Source organism: Xyrauchen texanus, chromosome 2, assembly GCF_025860055.1.
Source record: "Xyrauchen texanus isolate HMW12.3.18 chromosome 2, RBS_HiC_50CHRs, whole genome shotgun sequence".
In the NCBI taxonomy this organism is placed as follows: domain Eukaryota; kingdom Metazoa; phylum Chordata; class Actinopteri; order Cypriniformes; family Catostomidae; genus Xyrauchen; species Xyrauchen texanus.
In genome coordinates, this window is record NC_068277.1 from 3988211 (window position 1) to 4016143 (window position 27933).

The 27933-nt window shown below is 39.8% G+C and overlaps 1 protein-coding gene across 1 annotated transcript; it reads right to left on the bottom strand.

Moving 5' to 3' along the window:
• Positions 1–326: 326 nt before the first annotated feature.
• Positions 327–27925, bottom strand: LOC127617989 (uncharacterized). Its single transcript, XM_052090197.1, has 9 exons — positions 27833–27925; positions 27512–27550; positions 9198–9453; positions 7884–8029; positions 5905–6184; positions 4585–4724; positions 1233–1324; positions 1058–1154; positions 327–913 (listed from the first exon to the last, which is right to left on the bottom strand). The coding sequence occupies exons 1-9, from the start codon at positions 27867–27869 to the stop codon at positions 900–902; spliced, it is 1101 nt and encodes a 366-aa protein (XP_051946157.1). The 5' UTR covers positions 27870–27925; the 3' UTR covers positions 327–899.
• Between the last annotated feature and the right edge of the window lie 8 nt (positions 27926–27933).

A 27933-nucleotide genomic window follows, 5' to 3' on the forward strand; every position in this document is an offset into this window, starting at 1 on the left:
TAAAAACTCATAGCCTATATTGAATGAAAAAAAAAGTCTTAAGTTTAAGAGTGCCCCAATGTGCAATCAAAACTCATACACACACTCGCGGTTTTCACGTCTATTTGCACACTGTGGCCAAACACCGGAAATAGGTAAGACAAGTGGGTAAGTAGGCAAGTCCAAAACCGCAAGTGGGGGTATTGGGACAGGGCCACAGAATCATGAGCTCTCCTTGTGCTTGAAGAATGTGCAATAGTGTCTACAATTTGAAGCAAGCAGTGCACACATTTATTTAATGAAATTTTAGAGTTTTGAAGTTTAATAATAATCGCATTATGCCAGATCACGATTCCTGTCTCTCCATTCACAAATGTAAGACCTCTTTAAATGATAAATAAGACTTTTGTTATACCATTTAAGATATTTATGACTTTACATTTTAGAAAACTGAATTTAAGAACATTTTAAGGACCCGCGGGTACGCTGGTATATCATACTAACACAATATACTGTTTCAAATGTTTTGTAGCATTTTTCTTTTCATTTTTAATCTTTTAATATTTTCCTCTAATCACCTCACAAGCCATGTGATATTACATAAACCAAAAAAAAATGCATTTATTGCATTTTGTAAGATGTAAAAAAGTAATGAATTAAGCTTTGTGACAAGTAATGCTAAAATAACATTTACATTTTTTTAACAATGATTAACAATGTCACCCTGTCACTTTCACAGAAGCAAACGGCTGAAAAAGGAGATCCTAATGAACGAAACAGAGCTAAATGAAATAATGGATTGCTGTAAAGAGTCTTGCATTCTAATCAAAACTTAGGAATGGAGAATGTTCAAGCAATGTAAATAAAAGACCACATTGAAGCTGTCCCAAAAAGTGTTTTTGGTTTTACGGTCAGTTTCTTTAAGGACATTTACCTGCAAATAAAACATAGACTGTTACATCAAAAATAAATCACTTTCAATTTAATTTACAAGTATTTAAATTATGTTAAATTATGTTCTATATGTTATATTTATGTTATTTAAAATGTTTGGTCCTGCTTGTATGAATAGACTCACGTTTGACATCTTGTTTCTGTCTCTTGTCCTGTTTGGGCATCTGAGACCAACGCAACATCACATCCGATATGCCCCTTGTGGCCAGAGCAGACTGCAGCTGAAATGAGCATATCTCTTAAGACTGCGAATACAACTGATAGAATAATTGTGCATTCAGATTGCTGTTATCTCTCACCTGTGTAAGGAGGTCGACTCTCAATGCAGAGTCAGTCAGACTTGCGCTGGATTTAAATTCTATCCTCACAAATGAACGCTTTAACCAGGGGCCTGACAAACACTCATGCAAAGGCACAAAAGATATAATGTTTGTGTAACAGTGTAATTATTTGAATTTGTTCAATTACTACATAAATGGGGACATCACCATCTACCTGCTGGTATTAGTCAGGGTAGACTCCTATTTAATTCTTAAGTGCATGAAAATGAGGCAGTGTTCAATGTAACAAATGATTTCAAATGATATAAGTGTATGAGTTTTATTCTTTTGTGATGTCCTTGCACTGTTTTGTGTAGGATTGTATCACTTTAAAAGTGTTTTTTATTATTATTCTTAATTGTGAACCATTGTTCATGTTATAATAGCTATATAAAGAGAAGCTAATATCAATCGCATCACTTAAATGGCAATATATAGTCATCTAGCTGCAGAGCTCCAAACAGGAGGAGCTCCAAACTGACAGCAAAGATGTAGAGAGCCCCTACCGAACCCTTTCCCTAACCTTATCCGTCTGTAGAAGTGACGCCCCCATTTGTAGTTGGCGCAACCCCTTTATGAGTAACCACGCCCCCTTTTGGAGCCTGCAGCTATACCTTCTTGGCTTATTGGGGAAAGTCTGTCAATGTTTGTTAATTAAAAATGTATGCCGTCTTATTGATAATAAAGACATTTTACACCATACATGCCAGATAAGTTGTAATATAGTACATTAGAATTGCAATAATATAATATATGTAATATTGTAACGCTAATATTCTGTTAAAGAAATGCACTAATTCAACCAAAAATGCAATTCTCTCATCATTTACTTACTCTCATGCCATCCCAGAGTATGATCTTCTTTCTTCTGCAGAACACAAAGATTTTTAGAAGAATATTTCAGCTCTGTAGATCAATACAATGCAAGTGAATGGTGGACAGATCAATATTTAAGTTTTAGTCAAAACTGGTGTTTCTCACCCACCACTTTTCATATCGCCAGTGATGGACAGTAGCATAAGCTATTAGCTTAATGGCAAGTCAAGTAGCTTTTCAGTAGCATAGCCATATTTTTGATTAGGTAGTTGCGTAGCATTGACAAAAGCTACACCACTGCATCATGTCATGTACCCGTATTTACTGTGGCCAGTTTTGAATCAGAACAAAAGCACTCATTTGAGTCAGTTCTTTACATTGAGTGATAGCAAAGCAGTCTGAATTGGTTTGCCATTCATTGTTAATGACTCAGAAAGTTCACTCATGCTGCTGAATCAATTATTCACTCAACAACACACTAACACAATATAATACATATGTGGCAGGGCGGAGGGCGGGGCCGGGTTGTGATCCTACACACCCGGTCCGTATGAGGCTAATTATGCCTCCGTGAGGGATAAAGACTGACTGCAGAGGATCGTGCTGGAGAGAGAGATTGTTAACGGACATGTCCGTCGTGTGTGTGTGTGTGTGTGTGTGTGTGTGTGTGTGTTTATGTGTGTTTATGTTGTCTTTTAAGTTTATCATTAAAACTATTATTTATATCGTCAAGCCGGTTCTCGCCTCCTCCTTTCCATTGATCACGCTACAACGCATAACAGCTGATATTTATCTAGAATCAATGCAAACGAAACAATGTGCAAATGTGTCCTATCATGTTTTTAATAAGTTCAACATGTTTGCAGCTTGTAACTGACTGTAGGTAAAGACAATTTCCATCTAAAAAGTATCAAAATGCTTAGTAGCCTACGTAAATAAAATGGTGTAGAAATATGGTAACTATATATCAAATTACAATGGTAGTAAATGGTAAATGGTCTGCACTTACATAGCACCTTTTTAACCTTAACGGTATTCAAAGCCAATGACGGTCCAAGGACATTTCAGCATGTGGAGTAAATTGTCTGCACTTATATAGCACCTTTTAAGCCTTAACGGTATTCAAAGCGCTTTACACTGCGACTCATTCACCCATTCACACACACATTCATACACCAATGGCAGCAGAGCTGCTATGCAAGGTGCTAGTCTGCCATTTGGAGCAACTTGGGGTTCAGTGTCTTGCCCAAGGACACTTCGGCATGTGGAGTCATGTGGGCCAGAAATCGAACAAAGAACCCTGCGATTGGTGGACGATCCGCCACCTGAGCCACAGCCACCCTACCATGTCGTACCATGCTGTTCTTTGAAGCACCATGTAAATACAGAAGGGAACATAAATATGGTAGTTATATTGATTATCAGAGTACCATGGTATTACCATCTTATACCATCAGATTTTGGAGTGTTCTTGACCAGATGTGCTCTCACACACACGGACAAGGAATTTGGCCTCTGAACAGAAGCTTCCAGTACATACAGAAATACAACCACTAGATACAGACTTACAGGACATGATGAATAGTATAATGAAACTAGCTTTGTTGTTCAGGAATGGGTTTTACAGATAGTGGTATAAATATGTAAAAATAGTGATTTTGCATATTTTAACATGGTTTTGTATAGGTGGGATGTATAAATATGTATAAATATGAATATACATGTTGTTTTTTTACATGTACAGACATTTCATATTGCACCATACTGTATACATGCATACTGTATTGCACTATACTATACTGTGTTTCTTAATGCCAACTTTGGCATATAGCTTGTAGTGTAACTTGCTACTTTCTCTTTCATCTTAGCTTAACTCATTGTACTGTTTCATTTTTTGAGTAGTTTGCCCAACACTGCATAACACGGCTTACGTTTATGCTGCCTTTGTTAGCTTCAAAGATTTGGACCCCACTGACTTGCATTGTATGGACCTTCAAAGCTGAGATATTCTTCTAGAAATCTTTGTTTGCGTTCCAGCAGAAGAAAGAATGTTATACACATGTGGGATGGCATATGGGTGAGTATAAACAAACTTTAATTTTGGGTTGAACTATCCCTTTATATAATTATTTCATGTGATCACAATGGCAGGACATAAAGTTGTTGAGTTCATAAAAAACAGCAGAGTTTGATGAGGCATGCTGGGTGGGCTGTTTTATCTCTGTGCCAAAATACCCATTCATCTGATTCTTTCCCTGTAATATGTGGAGAGACAGATGAGAATGTATGACAGAATGTAAGCCTCAGTCGCCATTCACCTATATTGCACCTTGTTTCTATATAATAAAAGTCAATCGTGACTGAGGCTAACATTCTGCCTATTATCTCCTTTTGGGTTCCACAGAAGAAAGAAAGACATATGGGTTTGGAGTGACATTAGGGTGATATAAATAATGACAGAATTTTAGTTTTTGAGTGAATTATTCCTTAAAGAACAAACATAACACAGAATTACCTATTCCGTAGACTTCCACCTCACAGAGAGGTAGAGCCGTTGAATTTCTAGGACTGATCAGATTCACATACCGACCCTCCATATAGTCACAATCAAAGATGGCAGATTCACTGGCTACAATACTAGGAATCACAGCACATCTAAAAAGAAATCAGGAAAAAATATCTTATACTGTATGTGTTCTTCCATTTTCTGTACTTAACTGTGATTCTCAACTGGTTTTCCTTCAGGACACAGATTTACCATTTGACATCAAGTGGTAGCCTGGGACATTCCAAAATTGCTTCACAAGTTCACTGGTTCATGTACTCCTGTAATGCATTAGGGTAAATGGATTTGGTGTGCTTTTCACAATGGTGTGGCTCGAGTCCGGGACTGGGTTTGAGCTGAGATCCCCCCTGGTCAATCTTACTAACGCAAGTGTTATGGGAGCCAGCTGGTGTGTGATAGCTGTGCGGTATGTGTAAACCTCACTCCCCTGGCCTTAAGAGGTGTGCCGGCTGACTGCAGGGGTGGACTTGAGTGACAGAGCGCAACTGTACGGTTCCACTGTTGTAAAAGTCCCATTCAAAAATATATTTTTAATTAAAGCCAGTAATGTAACGAAAGGAGCAAAGTACATTTTTTTCAAAGTTGAAATTTTATCATTAGAAATTTTATTGAGTAAGAGTAAAAATGACCCATTATTAAACCTACTATTAAAAGTACATTTTCTCCAAAAATGTACTCAAGTAAATGTAACAGAGTAAATGTAGCATGTTACTACCCGCCTCTGTCGCTTTTTTGAATGAACTGTTTCCAACAACTTAAAGCACATTTTGACTCTAGATAATCCATCTCTGACTTAGCGATAACCTTTTAAGCTAAGTTTGCATGTTTTTGTGCATATCAAGCATTTCCATTCAGGTTTCTTAAGTGCAAATTAGTTGGGTGGTGATGATTTTTAAGAAGGAGGTAATGTCACTTTGGCTATCTTCTATCAAGTATTTACACTGATTTTGCACGAAAATACTGTTTGTTTTGACACACGGCCTTTGACATCAACAATGAAACATATTACAAGCGTTTACTCCTTTTTAAATGTTGAAAAGTCTAAGTATGTATGATTATATGGTAGCTGCTTTTTATTATTTCCACTTAGCGTTGTTGGTTTTTTCCTGCTGTCCGTGACACTGTCAGAACAGACCTGCGACCCATTTTTGGGTCGTAGTCTTGACCCACCAGTTGAGAACTGTTTTGTTACATGTATGCGGTCTAATGCTTGAGTAATCAGGATTTTGTTACGGATAAGACACCAATAGAATTGAAAGACATTCTTACATGGAGTTGCTGTTGCCGTTGTTCTCCAAAGAGTTTCCGATGATAATTTTAGCTCCATTTACTTGATCTAGACAGCAGTCTGCTCTGTTAGTGACGATCACTCTGTTTACTTTGTACACATTATGCAGATCCACCCTCCACCATGGGTTATTATGATAATTTGTAGAGGAGCACGCTGTCGACGGCTGCAAGAGACCTAGATTACCATCATTGGCATGTCCAGCATACCAGGTGTACCATGTTGATGACTGTGTTGCATTCTTTCCCAATGCAAAATTTCCTAAAAATGGTGTCAACATAAAGGTTTGAGAAATTATTTAAAACAGGAAAGGAGTACAAGTGTGTAAAAAATGCTTTCAGTCAACCCTTGTTATAATCTGTGATTGTGTTTGACAGGTCCCCACACCTGTTTACCAATGAATTTCCATGACTAATCCAGTCGTTTGTGATTACTGCATATGGAATTTGAAAATTAATCATTTAAAAATATGCCAACAACAAAGTTGTACTAGAACCAATCACATGTAGCAATATCTAACTGATGAAATATTTTAGAGCAGAATATAACTACAAACATAGGACTTAACTACATGAAAATGTCTGTTACATTTAAGATTTTCCACAATTTTCCAGGCCTATAAATCACCATTTAAACATTTCCTGAGATTTCCAGGTTTTCCTTGGTTTTAGAGAGTTTTCATTCATGAAGAAATGTGTTTCTACTAGACCTGACCTGAACTACATTTGAGCTTCAACACCACTTTAAATACAACAAAAACAACAACAACCGCCATTCACCGCTAAGTGGCGGTGACATCACCACAACGCTTGTGCCAAGCTATGTGCACCTTGAGGCCAAGTTAAGTGTCAAAAGCCCACTGGCAGGAAGTTACGGGCAGACCCTTGTGCCACGGGTCGACTGACTGAGATGACTGGCTGATGGACGCCTGTACCCCTACTGCGCTCTACTCATTGTTGTGAGTGTCGCTCCTATGCCCTCCATTGTTGTTAGAGGGTGACAGCCTCCAACTGCCCAGTAGCATCCTTCATGAGCCTCCTCCACAGAGGCCAATCTTGACACCATTGGTACCAGTCCAATCAACTCCACATCCTCCTGTACCACATCAATCCATCTCCTCTCTAGCCTGTGCTGCGCCCGTTTAGCCCCATCAATCCAGCCGAACAATCTGTTTAGGCATGCGATGACTGGGCATGCAGGCTACATGGCCCAGCCAATGCAGCCTTGCCTGCCGGAGGAGCTCACCAATGGGACTTTGTCCAGATCTTTCAAGGATTTTTGAGCTCCTCACACAATCCAGCCTGATTAAACCAAGGATGGATCATAGGCAGGCCAGCCTAAATGTGTGTGAAATACAAGGACCGTCATCACAGACAGAACAAGAGTTGTGCGATTGGTTAATAGGTAAGATACAATTTCAGAAAATAAAAACCTTCACACCTACTCCGTGAACAGATAAATAAAATTCACAGATCAACATTTAAAGATAAACAAATGGATTTCCTCAATTATATGTGTAAAAGATGGTGGATTGATAGAAAGTTGGTTGTTTAAGATGATTACTCATAGATCATCAAGATAATTAACATAGACGTTAATTTGGTCTAATGCTCATCATTAAATTAGTATGTACATTATAGATCATTGTATTGATTAAAGTAGTAAAAACATTAATTAATGAATGACAATAGTTAAACAATCTAGGAAAATATGTGTGCTGCATTTGCCAAAGGCAAATTAATTGGGGAAATTGAATGTTCATAACTATTTCTCACCTGCCACGTAAACTCTATTTCAGTATTATTTCTTTAAACATACAATGATCAATAAGAGTTCAAATAAGGACGAGACTTCTTTCACTTAATATTTGCAATGAACAGAGCGTTATTGTAGATCAAAGTAATGGTTGTTAAGTGAGCTCTTTTGTAGTACTAAACATTATCCTGAATTGTAGTGTTACCTGACAAATCTCCATAGACTTCCACCTCACAGAGAGTCAATATTGCTGAAGCTGAAGGAATAACCACATACACATAACGTCCCAACATCCCACCACATGAGTAGGTGTATGATGCCCCAGCAGGAATACTGGGAATTACAGAACATCTATAGACACAAAGAGAATAATTAACTCATAATGAAATTCAGTTGCTTTCTGAATAAACCAATTCTATACATATTTAATAAAGAGAAAATAATTGATGTGTTTTCAAGCTTTTTTTCAGCTTTTTTTGCCTGACGAAAACCTAATGGTCTAAATATTTCAAACAAGTGTAAGCCAATAAAGTGTTTTTGGAGCAATAAAGCAGTGTACGGACACTTGCCATGTTTTCCTATTGGCACATAGCCTCTTTGAAAGGATCTAAAAGCCACTATACAGAACTGAAAGTACAAGTTTCTCATTAATGTGGGCTCATCTCAAGTTGAGTATAATGTACCGATTTCATAGCACAGTAATGTTTATTAATTTGTTTAGCATGTAAACATCTCTCTGTTGTAACTTTCCTTCCAAATAAACAATTACAAATGTATTATGACAGCATATTATTTTCAAGTTCAATAAAGTATTTCATTATTATTAAATCCTTGTCTTATTGTTGTTTGCAGTGGATAGACCTACTATTGTAGTATGATGGTTCACTTGCATGGTCTGCTTAGGCTGTAGATTGTAATATACACATATAGTGTCTTCATTTGGACTCATATCAGCCATTTCACAAGTTTCATCTCTTAAAATGATACGTGTAGTGCAATACAAGCATTAATGTGCATTGTGCAGTGAATAAAATGCTTAAACAATCATATTAAAATATAATTAAGTGTTTGTCTTCCTCAAAGTAAGTAATATATCGGCTATAAATATTTAAGCGAATAAAAGAACATCAACATGAAATTCAAAACCTTTGAGTAACACTGTGTTTTAAGGATATCATGTCCTAATTATTTTGAAATTGTCTTTTCATTTCTCGTTTTTCGGTGAACATGTGAATCAGGTTTCAACCCACCTTCGAATGTGGTCTAGACTGGACTTGTGAAAATTGGATGTCAAGTGTTTTTGTCCTGTTCAGACTATAAAAACCTAAATGGATTTGTGTCGGATAGGCGGGTATTTTTTTCTGCCTGTGTGAACATAGCCTAGTTGTGTTTTCAAGTTTGCTAACCTTGGGTTTGATGAAATGTCTTTGGGTTTTGGAGAAAGAGTGTGAGGTTTAAGGTTTCAGAATTGAAGTCAATTTTAATAAACATGTTAACAAAACATATCAGAGAAACTCACAAAGGGTTCCTGTAAATGTCAGCAATGTGTCCAACTCGAATCTCTGCCCCATTTATCCTCTCTGAACAGCAATCTCGTCTGTTAGTGATGACCACTCTGTCTACACTGAGCGTCTTCTGCAGATCCACTCTCCACCATGGGTTGGCCTGTGAAACAGTATGGGTAAAGCTTGTGCTCACACCATCAATAGCATTCTGGGAAAGCCAGTTGCCATATGTCGATGACTGGCTGGTTATGCCCGAACGTGCTGCATTCACTGGAATAGAAGGCCAGAAAAAAAATCACAGCTCAGTGACATATTTACTGTGCTTTCATTCTTACAGGTATTTTAAACAAACTTCTGAATTTAGCTGGGGTAGGTGGTTTGCATATCAGGGTTCTCACATTCATGGTAAACCTGGAATTATCAGGGGAATTTAGAATTGTGTTTTTTAAGGCCTGTTAAAGTCTGAAATTCAAACAAATATGAAACGTCAAGGTAATTTCTTTATTAAATATCTTTATTTCTTGTTATACTCTGCTCTAAAACATATAATCAGATGTTTTGCTTTTTGTGTAGAGCTTGCATAGAGTAAAACAAGCCATGGTGATGTCTGATTTGTGATCATTCTTTTAAGTCAGTTACTTTTGATGATGCATCATCGATGCGCAACAAAAGCTATCCCGACTGGTCCGAACCGACAGAAGGTCTACTGTGGCACATGTCACAGAAAACGTACACTGATCAGCCACAATATTAAAACCACTGACTGGTGAAGTGAATAATATTGATTATATCGTTACGATCGTTTTCACACATAGGTTATGATAACTTCAGTGCTCTTTTATGGTCAAAAGTGGGCACTACGTTCCCATTGTTTTCTCATCTCTGCGCCCAGAAATGCAACCCAGGTTGGATCGGAGTTTAAAGATACTAAAGCATAATAAATAAATACAATAATATACACTATGTATTTTCTTAAACATGTGTAGTTTTAATTAAACCATGAACATACAGTATAAACAATGGTGGTGGCGTAGTGGCTAAAGCACAGGGCTGTTAATCAGAAGGTCACTGGTTTGATCCCCACAGCCACCATCATTATGTCCTTGAGTAAGGCACTTAACTCCAGGTTGGGAGTGGGGGGGGGGTTTGTCCCTGTAATAAGTGCACTGTAAGTCGCTTTGGATAAAAGCGTCTGCCAAATGCATAAATGTAAATGTAAAAAATGACAAACAGAATGAAGATTTATTGTAGTAATAAACCCATCTTATTTAAGAATAACAAGTATTATTATTATGCAAAGTAATGAACATGTAATATAAAATTACATATGTGATGAAGTGATGATTGTGCGACAGCTCCATCACTCACTCCGACGCTTTGTTCATATGTCAGCATCCAAATTCCCTCACTTATTTAATTCACTCTTTGCTGATGTAGAGCACTCACTGCAATTCACTATACAGGAAATAGTGAATGAGGGAACAAGTGAACGGTTTCGAACAAAGCCATGGATTTAATCACTGTTTTATGCTGCCTTTTGAGCTTCAAAACTTTGGACCTTGTTGACTTTTATGGACATACAGAGCTGAGATATTCTGCTAAAAATCTTTGTTTGTGTTCAGCCGAAGAAAGAAAGTAATGGGATGGCATGAGGGTGAGTAAAATATGAGAGAATTTTTGGATGAACTTTTCTTTAACCCATGGATGGTCTTAACGATCAAGTCTCTAATTTGAACCTTCAAAAGCTTGTAATAAAGGCTCTGTTTGCTCAATCTCTCTACATTTAGTCTTAGATCATTCCACTAGATGGCAGCAAACACTAGAACAAATATATTTTTTCTCTCTATCACATTGTACAGATTTTGTGACTCCACCCATAGACATATGGTAGCCCCGCCCTTCCACCCTGTTTTGTGAAATATTTTGGCCTCTGAAAGGACTACAAATGTGATCTTTGTGTCATTTGAAAGCTAAAAGCTTCATCTTTATGTAGATATTATGTAGAAATTCATCATCAGTAGTCACTTTTTTTAAAAATGTAAAAAAAATTTTTTAATTATTTTTAATTTATTTTATTTATTATCTGAGTCTGAACGATGTTTTATTTTGAAAAATAATAAATTTTAAAATAATAAAATCTCTCCGTTACATCCGTCTATGACTCACTCTTGGCGCATAGCAACGCTTGTCTCGGTCACGTGATACGGTACCGCTAAAAATAAACCCACAATCTAGCAAAATGAGTAAAAAACAAACGTCTCTGGAAAGTTTCTTTGCGAAGGGGAAACGGCCCAGTGAGGAGACTGAAGAAGAGCCTATGACTTCCAAGAAAAAGAAAGCTGCATTTAACAGACAATACCAGGAGTCCTACTTGAAATATGGATTTATCGCAACAGGTGATTTACACGCACCAAGCCCGCTCTGCGTAATATGTGGCAACCAGCTCTCTAATGAGGCAATGAAGCCTTCAAAACTGCTTCGCCACTTGGAGACCAAGCACCCCGCATTAAAAGACAAGCCTTTTGAGTATTTTGAAAGACAAAAGTTTAAACAAGAAGGCCAGAAGCAATTGCTGAGGGCCACCACATCAATAAATGCGAGTGCACTGAGAGCATCATACTCGGTGGCTTACCGTATTGCTAAGGCTAAGAAACCATTCACTATTTTATTTTTCAATATTTTCGGCAGTGACAGCAACCAAAACAAAACTACGGAGTAGACTGGACATAAGCAACACACTTCGGGTGTCCTTGTCTCCCATTAGCCCTAGATGGGACCGTCTCGTTACAGAGAAACAGGCTCAGGGCTCCCACTGATTGAGCGTTATGGTGAGTTGTATTTTTCATGCCCTTTATATTTGTTTTTGTGGTGTATCTTATTTTGAAGGCATGTTTAAATGTTATCATAGTGACCAGAGTGCGTTAGGGGGCAGAGAGGATGTTATTCATGTTATGTTGTTGGCGCGATGTTACAAAGACGCTGCTAATAAAGTTGCGAGTATCTACACATTGGATTCACGTTTATTATTATATTTAAATAATACCCCAGTTTTTATGCCGATCGTATCATTTTATTTTGTTGTATTTATCCACCACACCTTAAAGGCCGGTCCGTGAAAAAATTGTCTGATATTAAACCGGTCCGCGGTGCAAAAAAGTTTGGGGACCGCTGATGTAGAGCACTCACTGCAATTCACTATACAGGAAATAGTGAATGAGGGAACAAGTGAACGGTTTCGAACAAAGCCATGGATTTAATCACTGTTTTATGCTGCCTTTTGAGCTTCAAAACTTTGGACCTTGTTGACTTTTATGGACATACAGAGCTGAGATATTCTGCTAAAAATATTTGTTTGTGTTCAGCCGAAGAAAGAAAGTAATGGGATGGCATGAGGGTGAGTAAAATATGAGAGAATTTTGGATGAACTATTCTTTAACCCATGGATGGTCTTAACGATCAAGTCTCTAATTTGAACCTTCAAAAGCTTGTAATAAAGGCTCTGTTTGCTCAATCTCTCTACATTTAGTCTTAGATCATTCCACTAGATGGCAGCAAACACTAGAACAAATTGTACAGATCCGAAAGGCAGGGTGTTTTGTGACTCCACCCATAGACATATGGTAGCCCCGCCCTTCCACCCTGTTTTGTGAAATATTTTGGCCTCTGAAAGGACTACAAATGTGATCTTTTTGTCATTTGAAAGCTAAAAGCTTCATCTTTATGTAGATATTATGTAGAAATTCATCATCAGTAGTCACTTTTTTTTTGCTGAACTTTTTTTTTCTGGACATTTGAGACATTACTGGATTATTTACCCAGGCCGGCTGAAAGACAAGTAGGAATAGATTCATTTTGTATAAAACAACCTAAGGTAAGAGCTTATTGAATGTTTGTGGCTACTTGGGGCTTAGACAAGTGATGGACGAAGCAGACATGTGACTTTTGTTAAAAAAATTCAACAAAATAATAATTTCACTTTGATTTTCTTTTGATGATTATTGAACAAAATATTCTAATAACTAATAACTTTAATTGCCATTTGTGGAATAATTAAGGCTTCTCAACAACCTCTCTGGGTGATGTAGCTTGCTGTGTCATCACAAAGCAAAGCTTCTCCTTGTTCAAAGGATGTGTTCTTTAGGAATGTGTTTTTTCTCTCTACTCACGTTTCACACAACCTCGAATGTATGTCACCCCCATATAAGGTAAAGAACTATTTCATTGGTGAGGGTCCAGTGGAATGTGGTTTTCTAGACCATATAACAGAATGCCGAGACAATAAACGTCGAAGAAGGGATTTGATTCCATTGAGTCTGTGTCATTTCTTTCTTCCCTCAGCTGAGCCGTATCGAGACGGGGATTGCAGATCAACAAATAAATTAAATACATTGGATGGCAAAATTATCTAACACCATTTATTAAAGATTTTTCAAACAGGTGTTTATTTGTTTATCATATCTCATTTGAACATGTTACACATGTTTTTTAACAGTAAAATAACTTTTGAAAAAACAAATATCAATAAAAAATCTTATTTTATGTCTTTTGTCAATGATAAAGTCTTGAGGGTTTAACCAGACTGCATTTTACTAATATTATTAGTGGTGCTTGCCAAAGGCAAGGCATCACTATTGTTATTCGCCATACTTATTATTAGTGGTGCTTGCAAAGCATCACTATTGTAATCTCACATACTTATTATTAGTGGTGCTTGCAAAGCATCACTATTGTAATCTCACATACTTATTATTAGAGGTGCTTGCAAAGCATCACTATTGTAATCTCACATACTTATTAGTGGTGCTTGCAAAGCATCACTATTGTAATCTCACATACTTATTATTAGTGGTGCTTGCAAAGCATCACTATTGTAATCTCACATACTTATTTTTCTTCTTATTATTATATCTCCGTACAAAACTTCGGCACCTAACTCGTCCCAAGCACCGCTTGGCGTAGACCCACAAATGAGGTGTCAAATCGAACGGCCTATTGAGGACACGTGTGCTATGACTTTTATAGTTTATCGGGTACGGTATTTGCCCCAGGGGCAAAAAAGCGCCGAAAAATCCCATAGACTTAACATTGTGACAAACTTTGAGCGCCACAGCTCCGAGCTGAGGATTTCACAGAAACGCGTGATTTGCCACATTTGAAGAGGCTGGCAGGCTCTGTAAGAGCATACCTCAATATGGGGTAAATGTTGCACCCCTGGGGGCAGGAGCTGCCCAAAATTGCCCCAATTGACTTATAATGGTGTAGGACGGCCCATGAAATGAAAATGGCATAGGAATTTGTATTGAACATAGCTCTGGATCACAGTGTCATAGAGACGAGAGGGTGGGCTCATTTTACTCAGACAACCAATCAGTCTCTCAGGATCATTGTGAATCTATCAAGCCACGCCCTAGCAACAATTTAGAGCACCTTAGCAACAAGTCCCATAGACTTCTATTGAAAGAGATCAAAGGGATATCTCCGGATAGAAGTGTCATAGAAACACAAGGGTGGTCTCGCTTGACTCGGGCAGCAAACAGCCAATCATGCATCACCTCAACACTTCCTAGCCCCTCCCTAGCAACCATTGTCGAACACCTTAGCAACCAAAATCCATAGAGGGATATCTTCCATTCTGAATGTCACAGAGGCATGGGAGTTGGTTTATATCATTCATACTGACAAGCAGCCTTTGGAGATTCATGATTGGCAGCTGCCAAGCCACTCCCTAGCAACTAAACAGAGTACCCTAGCAACCGCTTAGCAGTAACTATATCTCTGCACCAGAAAATCAGAGAGACTTCTGGGTTGATTTATTTCAATCAGGATGGCAAGGAGACTTGATAAGTATCACTATGGTAACTGCCTAGCAACCAGATGGGGTTACCCTAGCAACCGAGTAACAAATCACATATCTCTGCATCAGAAAAACGTAGAGACTTCCGCTTGAAATTGACTTATTTCAATCAGGATGGCAAGGAGACTTGATTAGTATCACTATGGTAACTGCCTAGCAACCAGATGGGGTTACCCTAGCAACCGAGTAACAAATCACATATCTCTGCATCAGAAAATCGTAGAGACTTCTGGGTTGATTTATTTCAATCAGGATGGCAAGGAGACTTGATTAGTATCACTATGGTAACTGCCTAGCAACCAGATGGGGTTACCCTAGCAACCGAGTAACAAATCACATATCTCTGCATCAGAAAAACGTAGAGACTTCCGGGTTGACTTATTTCAATCAGGATGGCAAGGACACTTGATTAGTATCACTATGGTAACTGCCTAGCAACCAGATGGGGTTACCCTAGCAACCGAGTAACAAATCACATATCTCTGCACCAGAAAAGCATAGAGACTTCCGGGTTGACTTATTTCAATCAGGATGGCAAGGAGACTTGATTAGTATCACTATGGTAACTGCCTAGCAACCAGATGGGGTTACCCTAGCAACCGAGTAACAAATCACATATCTCTGCATCAGAAAATAGTAGAGACTTCCGGGTTGACTTATTTCACTCAGGATGGCAAGGAGACTTGATTAGTATCACTATGGTAACTGCCTAGCAACCAGATGGGGTTACCCTAGCAACCGAAGTAACAAATCACATATCTCTGCATCCAGAAAACGTAGAGACTTCCGGGTTGACTTATTTCAATCAGGATGGCAAGGAGACTTGATTAGTATCACTATGGTAACTGCCTAGCAACCAGATGGGGTTACCCTAGCAACCGAGTAACAAATCACATATCTCTGCATCAGAAAATAGTACAGACTTCTGGGTTGATTTATTTCAATCAGGATGGCAAAGACACTTGATTAGTATCACTATGGTAACTGCCTAGCAACAAGGATGAGGTTACCCTAGCAACCAAGTAACAAATCACATATCTCTGGATCAGAACATCGTAGAGACTTCCGGGTTGACTGATTTTACTGAGGATAGCAAGGAGACTTGATTAGTATCACTATGGTAACTGCCTAGCAACCAGATGGGGTTACCCTAGCAACCGAAGTAACAAATCACATATCTCTGCACCAGAAAACACTACAGACTTCCGGGTTGACTTATTTCACTCAGGATGGAAAGGAGCCATGTATTGTATTACCTTGGTAACTGCATAGCAACCACATGGGCTTACCCTAGCAACCAAGTAACAAATCACATATTTCTGCACCAGAAAATCGTACAGACTTCTGGGTTGATTTATTTATGACCATAATTTTTGTTCTTTTCAAGTTACAACATGCTGTTTGATCGAGTTTTGCCACGGCAAGCACCACTCACATTTTCTTCAGGAAATGTACCTATCTAGTTATTAGTGGTGCTTGCAAAGCATCACTATTGTAATCTCACATACTTATTTTTATTTTTATTTTTCTTTTTATTATTATTCTATCTCCGCACAAAACTTCGCACCTAACTCGTCCCCAAGACCGCTTGGCGAGACCCACAAATGAGGTGTCAAATCGAACGGCCTATTGAGGACACGTGTGCTATGACTTTTATGTTTATCGGGGTACGGTATTTGCCCCAGGGGCAAAAAGCGCCTAAAAATCCCATAGACTTAACATTGTGACAAACTTTGAGGCCACAGCTCCGAAGCTAGGATTTCACAGAAACGCGTGATTTGCCACATTTGAAGAGGCTGGCAGGCTCTGTAAGAGCATACCTCAATATGGGGTAAAAGTTGCACCCCTGGGGGCAGGAGCTGCCCAAAAATGCCCCAATTGACTTATAATGGTGTAGGACGCCCATGAAATGAAAAGGCATAGGGATTTGTATTGAACATAGCTCTGGATCACAGTGTCATAGAGACCAGGGGTGGGCTCATTTTACTCAGACGACCAATCAGTCTCTCAGGATCATTGTGAAGCTATCAAGCCACGCCCTAGCAACCATTAAGAGCACCTTAGCAACAAGTCCCATAGACTTCTATTGAAACAGATCAAAGGGATATCTCCGGATAGAAGTGTCATAGAAACACAAGGGTGGTCTCGCTTGACTCGGGACAGCAAACAGCCAATCATGCATCAAATCAACACTTCCTAGCCCCTCCCTAGCAACCATTGTCGAGCACCTTAACAACCAAAATCCATAGAGGGATATCTTCCATTCTGAATGTCACAGAGGCATGGGAGTTGGTTTATATCATTCATACTGACAAGCAGCCTTTGGAGATTCATGATTGGCAGCTGCCAAGCCACTCCCTAGCAACTAAACAGAGTACCCTAGCAACCGCTTAGCAGTAACTATATCTCTGCACCACAAAATCAGAGAGACTTCTGGGTTGATTTATTTCAATCAGGATGGCAAGGAGACTTGATTAGTATCACTATGGTAACTGCCTAGCAACCAGATGGGGTTACTCTAGCAACCGAGTAACAAATCACATATCTCTGCATCAGAAAAACGTAGAGACTTCCGGGTTGACTTATTTCAATCAGGATGGAAAGGACACTTCATTAGTATCACTATGGTAACTGCCTAGCAACCAGATGGGCTTACCCTAGCAACCGAAGTAACAAATCACATATCTCTGCATCACAAAAACATAGAGACTTCCGGGTTGACTTATTTCAATCAGGATGGCAAGGACACTTCATTAGTATCACAATGGTAACTGCCTAGCAACCAGATGAGCTTACCCTAGCAACCGAAAGTAACAAATCACATATCTCTGCATCAGAAAAACGTAGAGACTTCCGGGTTGACTTATTTCAATCAGGATGGCAAGGACACTTGATTAGTATCACTATGGTATCTGCCTAGCAACCAGATGGGCTTACCCTAGCAACCGAGTAACAAATCACATATCTCTGCATCACAAAAACATAGAGACTTCCGGTTGACTTATTTCAATCAGGATGGCAAGGAGACTTGATAAGTATCACTATGTTAACTGCCTAGCAACCAGATGGGGTTACCCTAGCAACCGAGAAACAAATCACATATCTCGCACCAGAAAAGAGTACAGACTTCCGGGTTGATTTATTTCAATCAGGATGGCAAGGACACTTGATTACTATCACTATGGTAACTGCCTAGCAACCAGATGGGGTTACCCTAGCAACCGAGAAACAAATCACATATCTCGCACCAGAAAAGAGTACAGACTTCCGGGTTGATTTATTTCAATCAGGATGGCAAGGAGACTTGATTAGTATCACTATGGTAACTGCCTAGCAACCAGATGGGGTTACCCTAGCAACCGAAAGTAACAAATCACATATCTCTGCATCAGAAAACGTAGAGACTTCCGGGTTGACTTATTTCAATCAGGATGGCAAGGAGACTTGATTAGTATCACTATGGTAACTGCCTAGCAACCAGATGGGGTTACCCTAGCAACCGAAGTAACAAATCACATATCTCTGCATCAGAAAAACGTAGAGACTTCCGGTTGACTTATTTCAATCAGGATGGCAAGGAGACTTGATTAGTATCACTATGGTAACTGCCTAGCAACCAGATGGGGTTACCCTAGCAACCGAAAGTAACAAATCACATATCTCTGCATCAGAAAAACATAGAGACTTCCGGGTTGACTTATTTCAATCAGGATGGCAAGGACACTTGATTAGTATCACTGTGGTAACTGCCTAGCAACCAGATGGGGTTACCCTAGCAACCGAGTAACAAATCACATATCTCTGCATCAGAAAACGTAGAGACTTCCGGGTTGACTTATTTCAATCAGGATGGCAAGGACACTTGATTAGTATCACTATGGTAACTGCCTAGCAACCAGATGGGCTTACCCTAGCAACCGAAAGTAACAAATCACATATCTCTGCATCAGAAAAACGTAGAGACTTCTGGGTTGGTTTATTTCACTCAGGATGGCAAGGAGACTTGATAAGTATCACTATGGTAACTGCCTAGCAACAAGGAGGGGTTACCCTAGCAACCAAATAACAAATCACATATCTCTGGATCACAACATCGTAGAGACTTCCTGGTTGACTGATTTTACTCTGGATAGCAAGGAGACTTGATAAGTATCACTATGGTAACTGCCTAGCAACCACATGGGGTTACCCTAGCAACCGAAGTAACAAATCACATATCTCTGCACCAGAAAACAGTACAGATTTTTGGGTTGAATTATTTCACTCAGGATGGAAAGGAGCCATGTATTGTATTACCTTGCTAACTGCATAGCAACCACATGGGCTTACCCTAGCAACCTAGTAACAAATCACATATTTCTGCACCAGAAAATTATACAGACTTCTGGGTTGATTTATTTATGACCACAATTTCTGTTCTTTTCAAGCAGGCTATTTGATCTAGTTTTGCCACGGCAAGCACCACTCACATTTTCTTCAGGAAATGTACCTATCTAGTTATTTTTATTTTTCTTATTTTTTATATCTCTTAACAAAACTTCGCACCTAACTCGTCCCCAAGACCGCTTAGCGTAGACCCACCTAATGAGGTGTCAAATCGAACGGCCTATTGAGGACACGCGTGCTATGACTTTTATGTTTATCGGGGTACGGTACTTGCCCCAGGGGCAAAAAAGCAGCCTAAAAATCCCATAGACTTAACATTGAGACAAACTTTGACGGCCACAGCTCCAAGCTTAGGATTTCAGAGAAACGCAGTGATTTGCCACATTTGAAGAGGCTGGCAGGCTCTGTAAGAGCATACCTCAATATGGGGTAAAAGCTGCACCCCTGGGGGCAGGAGCTGCCCAAAAATGCCCCAATTGACTTATAATGGTGTAGGACTGCCCCTGAAATGAAAAGGCATAGGGATTTGTATTGAACATAGCTCTGGATCACAGTGTCATAGAGACGAGGGGTGGGCTCATTTTACTCAGACGACCAATCAGTCTCTCAGGATCATTGTGAAGCTATCAAGCCACGCCCTAGCAACCATTAAGAGCACCTTAGCAACAAGTCCCATAGACTTCTATTGAAACAGATCAAAGGGATATCTCCGGATAGAAGTGTCATAGAAACACAAGGGTGGTCTCGCTTTACTCGACAGCAAACAGCCAATCATGCATCAAATCAACACTTCCTAGCCCCTCCCTAGCAACCATTGTCGAAAGCACCTTAACAACCAAAATCCATAGAGGGATATCTTCCATTCTGAATGTCACAGAGGCATGGGAGTTGGTTTATATCATTCATACTGACAAGCAGCCTTTGGAGATTCATGATTGGCAGCTGCCAAGCCACTCCCTAGCAACTAAACAGAGTACCCTAGCAACCGCTTAGCAGTAACTATATCTCTGCACCAGAAAATCAGAGAGACTTCTGGGTTGATTTATTTCAATCAGGATGGCAAGGACACTTGATTAGTATCACTATGGTAACTGCCTAGCAACCAGATGGGGTTACCCTAGCAACCGAGTAACAAATCACATATCTCTGCATCAGAAAACGTAGAGACTTCCGGGTTGACTTATTTCAATCAGGATGGAAAGGAGACTTCATTAGTATCACTATGGTAACTGCCTAGCAACCAGATGGGCTTACCCTAGCAACCGAGTAACAAATCACATATCTCTGCATCACAAAAACATACAGACTTCCGGTTTGACTTATTTCAATCAGGATGGCAAGGACACTTGATTAGTATCACTATGGTAACTGCCTAGCAACCACATGGGGTTACCCTAGCAACCTACTAACAAATCACATATTTCTGCACCAGAACATTATACAGACTTCTGGGTTGATTTATTTATGACCACAATTTCTGTTCTTTTCAAGCAGGCTATTTGATCTAGTTTTGCCACGGCAAGCACCACTCACATTTTCTTCAGGAAATGTACCTATCTAGTTAGTGGTGCTTGCAGCATCACTATTGTAATCTCACATACTTATTATTTTTATTTTTATTCTTATTATACTCTTAACAAAACTTCAGCACCTAACTCGTCCCCAAGCACCGCTTGACGTGAGACCCACCTAATGAGGTGTCAAATCGAACGGCCTATTGAGGACACGTGTGCTATGACTTTTATAAGCTTATCGGGTACGGTATTTGCCCCAGGGGCAAAAAAGCGCCTAAAAATCCCATAGACTTAACATTGAGACAAACTTTGACGCCACAGCTCCAAGCTTAGGATTTCAGAGAAACGCAGTGATTTGCCACATTTGAAGAGGCTGGCAGGCTCTGTAAGAGCATACCTCAATATGGGGTAAAAGTTGCACCCCTGGGGGCAGGAGCTGCCCAAAAATGCCCCAATTGACTTATAATGGTGTAGGACTGCCCATGAAATGAAAAGGCATAGGGATTTGTATTGAACATAGCTCTGGATCACAGTGTCATAGAGACAAGGGGTGGGCTCATTTTACTCAGACGACCAATCAGTCTCTCAGGATCATTGTGAAGCTATCAAGCCACGCCCTAGCAACCATTAAGAGCACCTTAGCAACAAGTCCCATAGACTTCTATTGAAACAGATCAAAGGGATATCTCCGGATAGAAGTGTCATAGAAACACAAGGGTGGTCTCGCTTGACTCTGGACAGCAAACAGCCAATCATGCATCACCTCAACACTTCCTAGCCCCTCCCTAGCAACCATTGTCGAGCACCTTAACAACCAAAATCCATAGAGGGATATCTTCCATTCTGAATGTCACAGAGGCATGGGAGTTGGTTTATATCATTCATACTGACAAGCAGCCTTTGGAGATTCATGATTGGCAGCTGCCAAGCCACTCCCTAGCAACTAAACAGAGTACCCTAGCAACCGCTTAGCAGTAACTATATCTCTGCACCAGAAAATCAGAGAGACTTCTGGGTTGATTTATTTCAATCAGGATGGCAAGGAGACTTGATTAGTATCACTATGGTAACTGCCTAGCAACCAGATGGGGTTACCCTAGCAACCGAGTAACAAATCACATATCTCTGCATCAGAAAACGTAGAGACTTCCGGGTTGACTTATTTCAATCAGGATGGCAAGGACACTTGATTAGTATCACTATGGTAACTGCCTAGCAACCAGATGGGGTTACCCTAGCAACCGAAAGTAACAAATCACATATCTCTGCATCAGAAAAACGTAGAGACTTCCGGGTTGACTTATTTCAATCATGATGGCAAGGACACTTGATTAGTATCACTATGGTAACTGCCTAGCAACCAGATGGGGTTACCCTAGCAACCGAGTAACAAATCACATATCTCTGCACCAGAAAATAGTACAGACTTCCGGGTTGACTTATTTCACTCAGGATGGAAAGGAGCCATGTATTGTATTACCTTGGTAACTGCATAGGAACCACATGGCCTTACCCTAGCAACCGAGTAAAAAATCACATATCTCTGCACCACAAAATAGTACAGACTTCTGGGTTGATTTATTTCAATCAGGATGGCAAGGAGACTTGATTAGTATCACTATGGTAACTGCCTAGCAACCAGATGGGGTTACCCTAGCAACCGAGTAACAAATCACATATCTCTGCACCAGAAAATAGTACAGACTTCTGGGTTGATTTATTTCACTCAGGATGGCAAGGACACTTGATTACTATCACTATGGTAACTTCCTAGCAACCAGATGGGGTTACCCTAGCAACCAGGTAACAAATCACATATCTCTGCACCAGAAAATAGTAGAGACTTCTGGGTTGATTTATTTCAATCAGGATGGCAAGGAGACTTCATTAGTATCACTATGGTAACTGCCTAGAAACCAGATGGGGTTACCCTAGCAACCGAGTAACAAATCACATATCTCTGCACCAGAAAATAGTACAGACTTCCGGGTTGACTTATTTCACTCAGGATGGAAAGGAGCCATGTATTGTATTACCTTGGTAACTGCATAGCAACCACATGGGCTTACCCTAGCGACCGAGTAACAAATCACATATTTCTGCACCAGAAAATCGTACAGACTTCTGGGTTGATTTATTTATGACCAAAACTTTTGTTCTTTTCAAGTTATAACATGCTATTTGATGAGTTTTGCCACGGCAAGCACCACTCACATTTTCTTCAGGAAATGTACCTATCTAGTTTTTATTTTTATTTTTATTATATCTCCGTACAAAACTTCGGCACCTAACTCGTCCCACGACCGCTTGGCGAAGACCCACGTAATGAGGTGTCAAATCGAACGGCCTATTGAGGACACGTGTGCTATGACTTTTAAAAGCTTATCGGGTACGATATTTGCCCCAGGGGCAAAAAAGCGGCTGAAAAATCCCATAGACTTAACATTGCGACAAACTTTGACGCCACAGCTCCGAGCTAGGATTTCGCGAGAAACGTGTGATTTGCCACATTTGAAGAGGCTGGCAGGCTCTGTAAGAGCATACCTCAATATGGGGTAAATGTTGCACCCCTGAGGGGCAGGAGCTGCCCAAAGTTGCCCCCATTGACTTACAATGGTGTAGGACGGCCCATGAAATGAAATGGCATAGGGATTTTGTATTGAACATAGCTCTGGATCACAGTGTCATAGAGACAAGGGGCAGGCTCATTTTACTCAGACGACCAATCAGTCTCTCGGGATCATTGTGAAGCTATCAAGCCATGCCCTAGCAACAATTTAAAACACCTTAGCAACAACTCCCATAGACTTCTAATGAAAGACATCAAAGGGATATCTCCGGATAGAAGTGTCATAGAAACACAAGGGTGGTCTCGTTTGACTCGGGGCAGCAAACAGCCAATCATGAATCACCTCAACACTTCCTAGCCCCTCCCTAGCAACCATTGTCGAGCACCTTAGCAACAAAAATCCATAGAGGGATATCTTCCATTCTGAATGTCACAGAGGCATGGGAGTTGGTTTATATCATTCATACTGACAAGCAGCCTTTGGAGATTCATGATTGGCAGCTGCCAAGCCACTCCCTAGCAACTAAACAGAGTACCCTAGCAACCGAGTAACAAATCACATATTTCTGCAGCAGAAAATCGTACAGACTTCTGGGTTGATTTATTTCAACCAGGATGGCAAGGAGACATCAATAGTGTCACTATGGTAACTGCCTAGCAACCAGATGGGGTTACCCTAGCAACCGAGTAACAAATCACATATCTCTGCACCAGAAAACACTACAGACTTCCGGGCTGACTTATTTCACTCAGGATGGAAAGGAGCCATGTATTGTATTACCTTGGTAACTGCATAGCAACCACATGGGCTTACCCTAGCAACCGAGTAACAAATCACATATTTCTGCACCAGAAAATCGTACAGACTTCCGGGTTCATTTATTTATGACCATAATTTTTGTTCTTTTCAAGTTATAACATGCTGTTTGACGAGTTTTGCCACGGCAAGCACCACTCACATTTTCTTCAGGAAGTGTATCCATCTAGTTATAATTATTATTATTCTTCCACACAAAAGTTCGGCGTGTAACTTGTCCCGCATCTTTTGTCACACACACCCCTGAGTGTGGCGTCAAATCAAGCGGCCTATTGAGGAGAGGTGTGGAATGACTTTTATAAGTGATCGGGGGTACGGTATTTGCCCCAGGGGCAAAAAAGCGGCTGGAAAATCCCATAGACTTAACATTGCGACAAACTTTCACGACTCACAGCTCCGAGCGACAATTTCTCAGAAACGTGTGATTTGCCACATTTGAAGAGGCTGCCAGGCTCTGTAAGCGCATACCTCAAAATGGGGTCAAAGTTGCACCCCTGGGGGGCAGGAGCTGCCCAAAGTTGCCCAAAATTGCCCCCATTGACTTACTATGGTGAAGGACAGCCCATGAAATGAAATTGCATAGGGATTTTGTATTGAACATAGCTCTGGATCACAGTGTCATAGAGACAAGGGGGCGGGCTCATTTTAAACAGACGACCAATCTGCCTCTCAGGATCATTGTGAAGCTATCAAGCCACGCCCTAGCAACCATTTAGAGCACCTTAGCAACAAGTCCCGTAGACTTCTAATGAAAGATATCAAAGGGATATCTCCGGATAGAAGTGTCATAGAAACACAAGGTTGGTCTCGTTTGACTCGGGGCAGCAAACAGCCAATCATGAATCACCTCAACACTTCCTAGCCCCTCCCTAGCAACCATTGTCGAGCACCTTAGCAACCAAAATCGATAGAGGGATATCTTCCATTCTGAATGTCACAGAGGCATGGGAGTTGGTTTATATCATTCATACTTACAAGCAGCCTTTGGAGTTTCATGAATGGCAGTTGCCAAGCCACTCCCTAGCAACTAAACAGAGTACCCTAGCAACCGGGTAACAAATCACATATCTCTACACCAGAAAATTGCAGAGAATTCTGGGTTGAATTATTTCATTCAGGATGGAAAGGAGCCATGATTAGTATCACTATGGTAACTGCCTAGCAACCAGATGGGGTTACCCTAGCAACCGGGTAACAAATCACATAACTCTGCACCAGAAAATAGTACAGACTTCCGGGTTGACTTATTTCACTCAGGATGGAAAGGAGCCATGTATTGTATTACCTTTGTAACTGCATAGTAACCAGATGGGGTTACCCTAGCAACCGAGTAACAAATCACATATCTCTGCATCAGAAAAACGTAGAGACTTCTGGGTTGATTTATTTCAATCAGGATGGCAAGGACACTTGATAAGTATCACTATGGTAACTGCCTAGCAACCAGATGGGGTTACCCTAGCAACCGAGTAACAAATCACATATCTCTGCAGCAGAAAAACGTAGAGATTTCTGGGTTGATTTATTTCAATCATGATGGCAAGGACCCTTGATAAGTATCACTATGGTAACTGCCTAGCAACCAGATGGGGTTACCCTAGCAACCAAGTAACAAATCACATATCTCTGCATCAGAACATTGTAGAGATTTCTGGGTTGATTTATTTCAATCAGGATGGCAAAGAGACTTGATAAGTATCACTATGGTAACTGCCTAGCAACCAGATGGGGTTACCCTAGCAACCGAGTATCAAATCACATATCTCTGCATCAGAAAAACGTAGAGACTTCAGGGTTGGTTTATTTCAATCAGTATGGCAAGGAGACTTGATTAGTATCACTATGGTAACTGCCTAGCAACCAGATGGGGTTACCCTAGCAACCAAGTAACAAATCACATATCTCTGCCCCAGAAAATAGGACAGACTTCCGGGTTGACTTATTTCAATCAGGATGGCAAGAAGACTTGATTAGTATCACTATGGTAACTGCCTAGCAACAAGGAGGGGTTACCCTAGCAACCGAGTAACAAATCACATATCTCTGCCCCAGAAAATAGGACAGACTTCCGGGTTGACTTATTTCAATAAGGATGGCAAGGAGACTTGATTAGTATCACTATGGTAACTGCCTAGCAACAAGGAGGGGTTACCCTAGCAACCGAGTAACAAATCACATATCTCTGCCCCAGCAAATAGGACAGACTTCCGGGTTGACTTATTTCAATCAGGATGGCAAGGAGACTTGATTAGTATCACTATGGTAACTGCCTAGCAAAAAGGAGGGGTTATCCTAGCAACCAAGTAACAAATCACATATCTCTGGATTAGAACATCGTAGACACTTCCGGGTTGAATGATTTTACTCAGGATAGCAAGGAGACTTGATAAATATCACTATGGTAGCTGCCTAGCAACCAGATGGGGGTACCCTAGCAACCGAGTAAAAAACACATATCTCAGCAGCTATAAAATGCTATTTGACGAGTTTTGTCACGGCAAGCTCCACTCACATTTTCTTCAGGAAATGTACATTCTAGTTATTATTGCTGTTGTTTTTATACTAATAAAAATACATTTCTTAACTGAATAGCATTATTATTATTATTATTATTCAATATTATATTACAATAACCATAGTTGACTGGGTTGCAAAATATAATAATGACATTTGCTGAAACCATTTCACAAAGTGAACAAACAAAGGTGCACAGCGGACAGGTGCAATGTGTATGCAAAGATGTTTTTTTTTCCCCTCTGCGTTTCATTGTTTTTACTGTTTTTCACTGTCTATAACAATATTTCCATTGGCAGGACAGCATGGGCGAAACATAATTAAATTTTTGTACAAAGAAATGTGTTTGTCGTATTGCAGTTCAAGTGACAATCACAATATTGTTCCAAAATTATTTCAATTGGATTTTTTTTTTTATTGTTTAGCCCTAGGTCATGGGCTTTCATTTTTGTGGTATTATATGTAGCTAATATCCTGAGTTTTGACCTTTTGTCGCATGTAACTCACACCCAAATAATCAAATAAAACTCTTTTTGTGTTCCACAGCAGAACGTAAGTCATTCTGTCTGTCTACAACAACATGAGGGTGAGTAAATGATGACAGCATTTTTATTTTTGGGTAAACTATACTTTAAACTATGTGCTATGATGTTTACAAGCTTGTGAAATCTTACCCTGCACTCCATCTGTTTTCTTTGTCATGGAGAAAAACCCTTTGTGGAGAAATAATAAATACAGGACGAGGTTAATTTGGTAGTTAGATGGAAAGACAGACTCAATGAAAGAAAATATAGAGCTCATCTTGCATCTTGATTTGTTTAGTGAAATAAATGAATAAAGTCTGAATTGTCAAAATGTTGTAAATGTAATTTATGAATAGTGCAAAATATCTGAGAGACATTAAAAACACAATAAATTCCCTTGTGTTAAATTATTATTAATAATTAAAGATTGGCCTCCAGATATAAGAATAAAGCAAAAATCAGATTACTTACCCAGTAAAAGTAACATGTACCGGTAGAATCCTGTCATTTTCTATTACAACCAGTTCTTGATTCTTACTGGATTATACTGAGGGTGCTTTAAAGAAAGTTTT

Bases quoted from the DNA above. Each gene is read 5' to 3' on its own strand.
- LOC127617989 (XM_052090197.1), bottom strand. From the start codon at position 27,869: ATGACAGGATTCTACCGGTACATGTTACTTTTACTGG. The intron at 27,551-27,832 runs GTAAGTAATCTG...TTCTCCACAAAG, and splicing joins GTACATGTTACTTTTACTGG to GGTTTTTCTCCATGACAAAG. The intron at 9,454-27,511 runs GTAAGATTTCAC...CTTCTATTCCAG, and splicing joins GAAAACAGATGGAGTGCAGG to TGAATGCAGCACGTTCGGGC.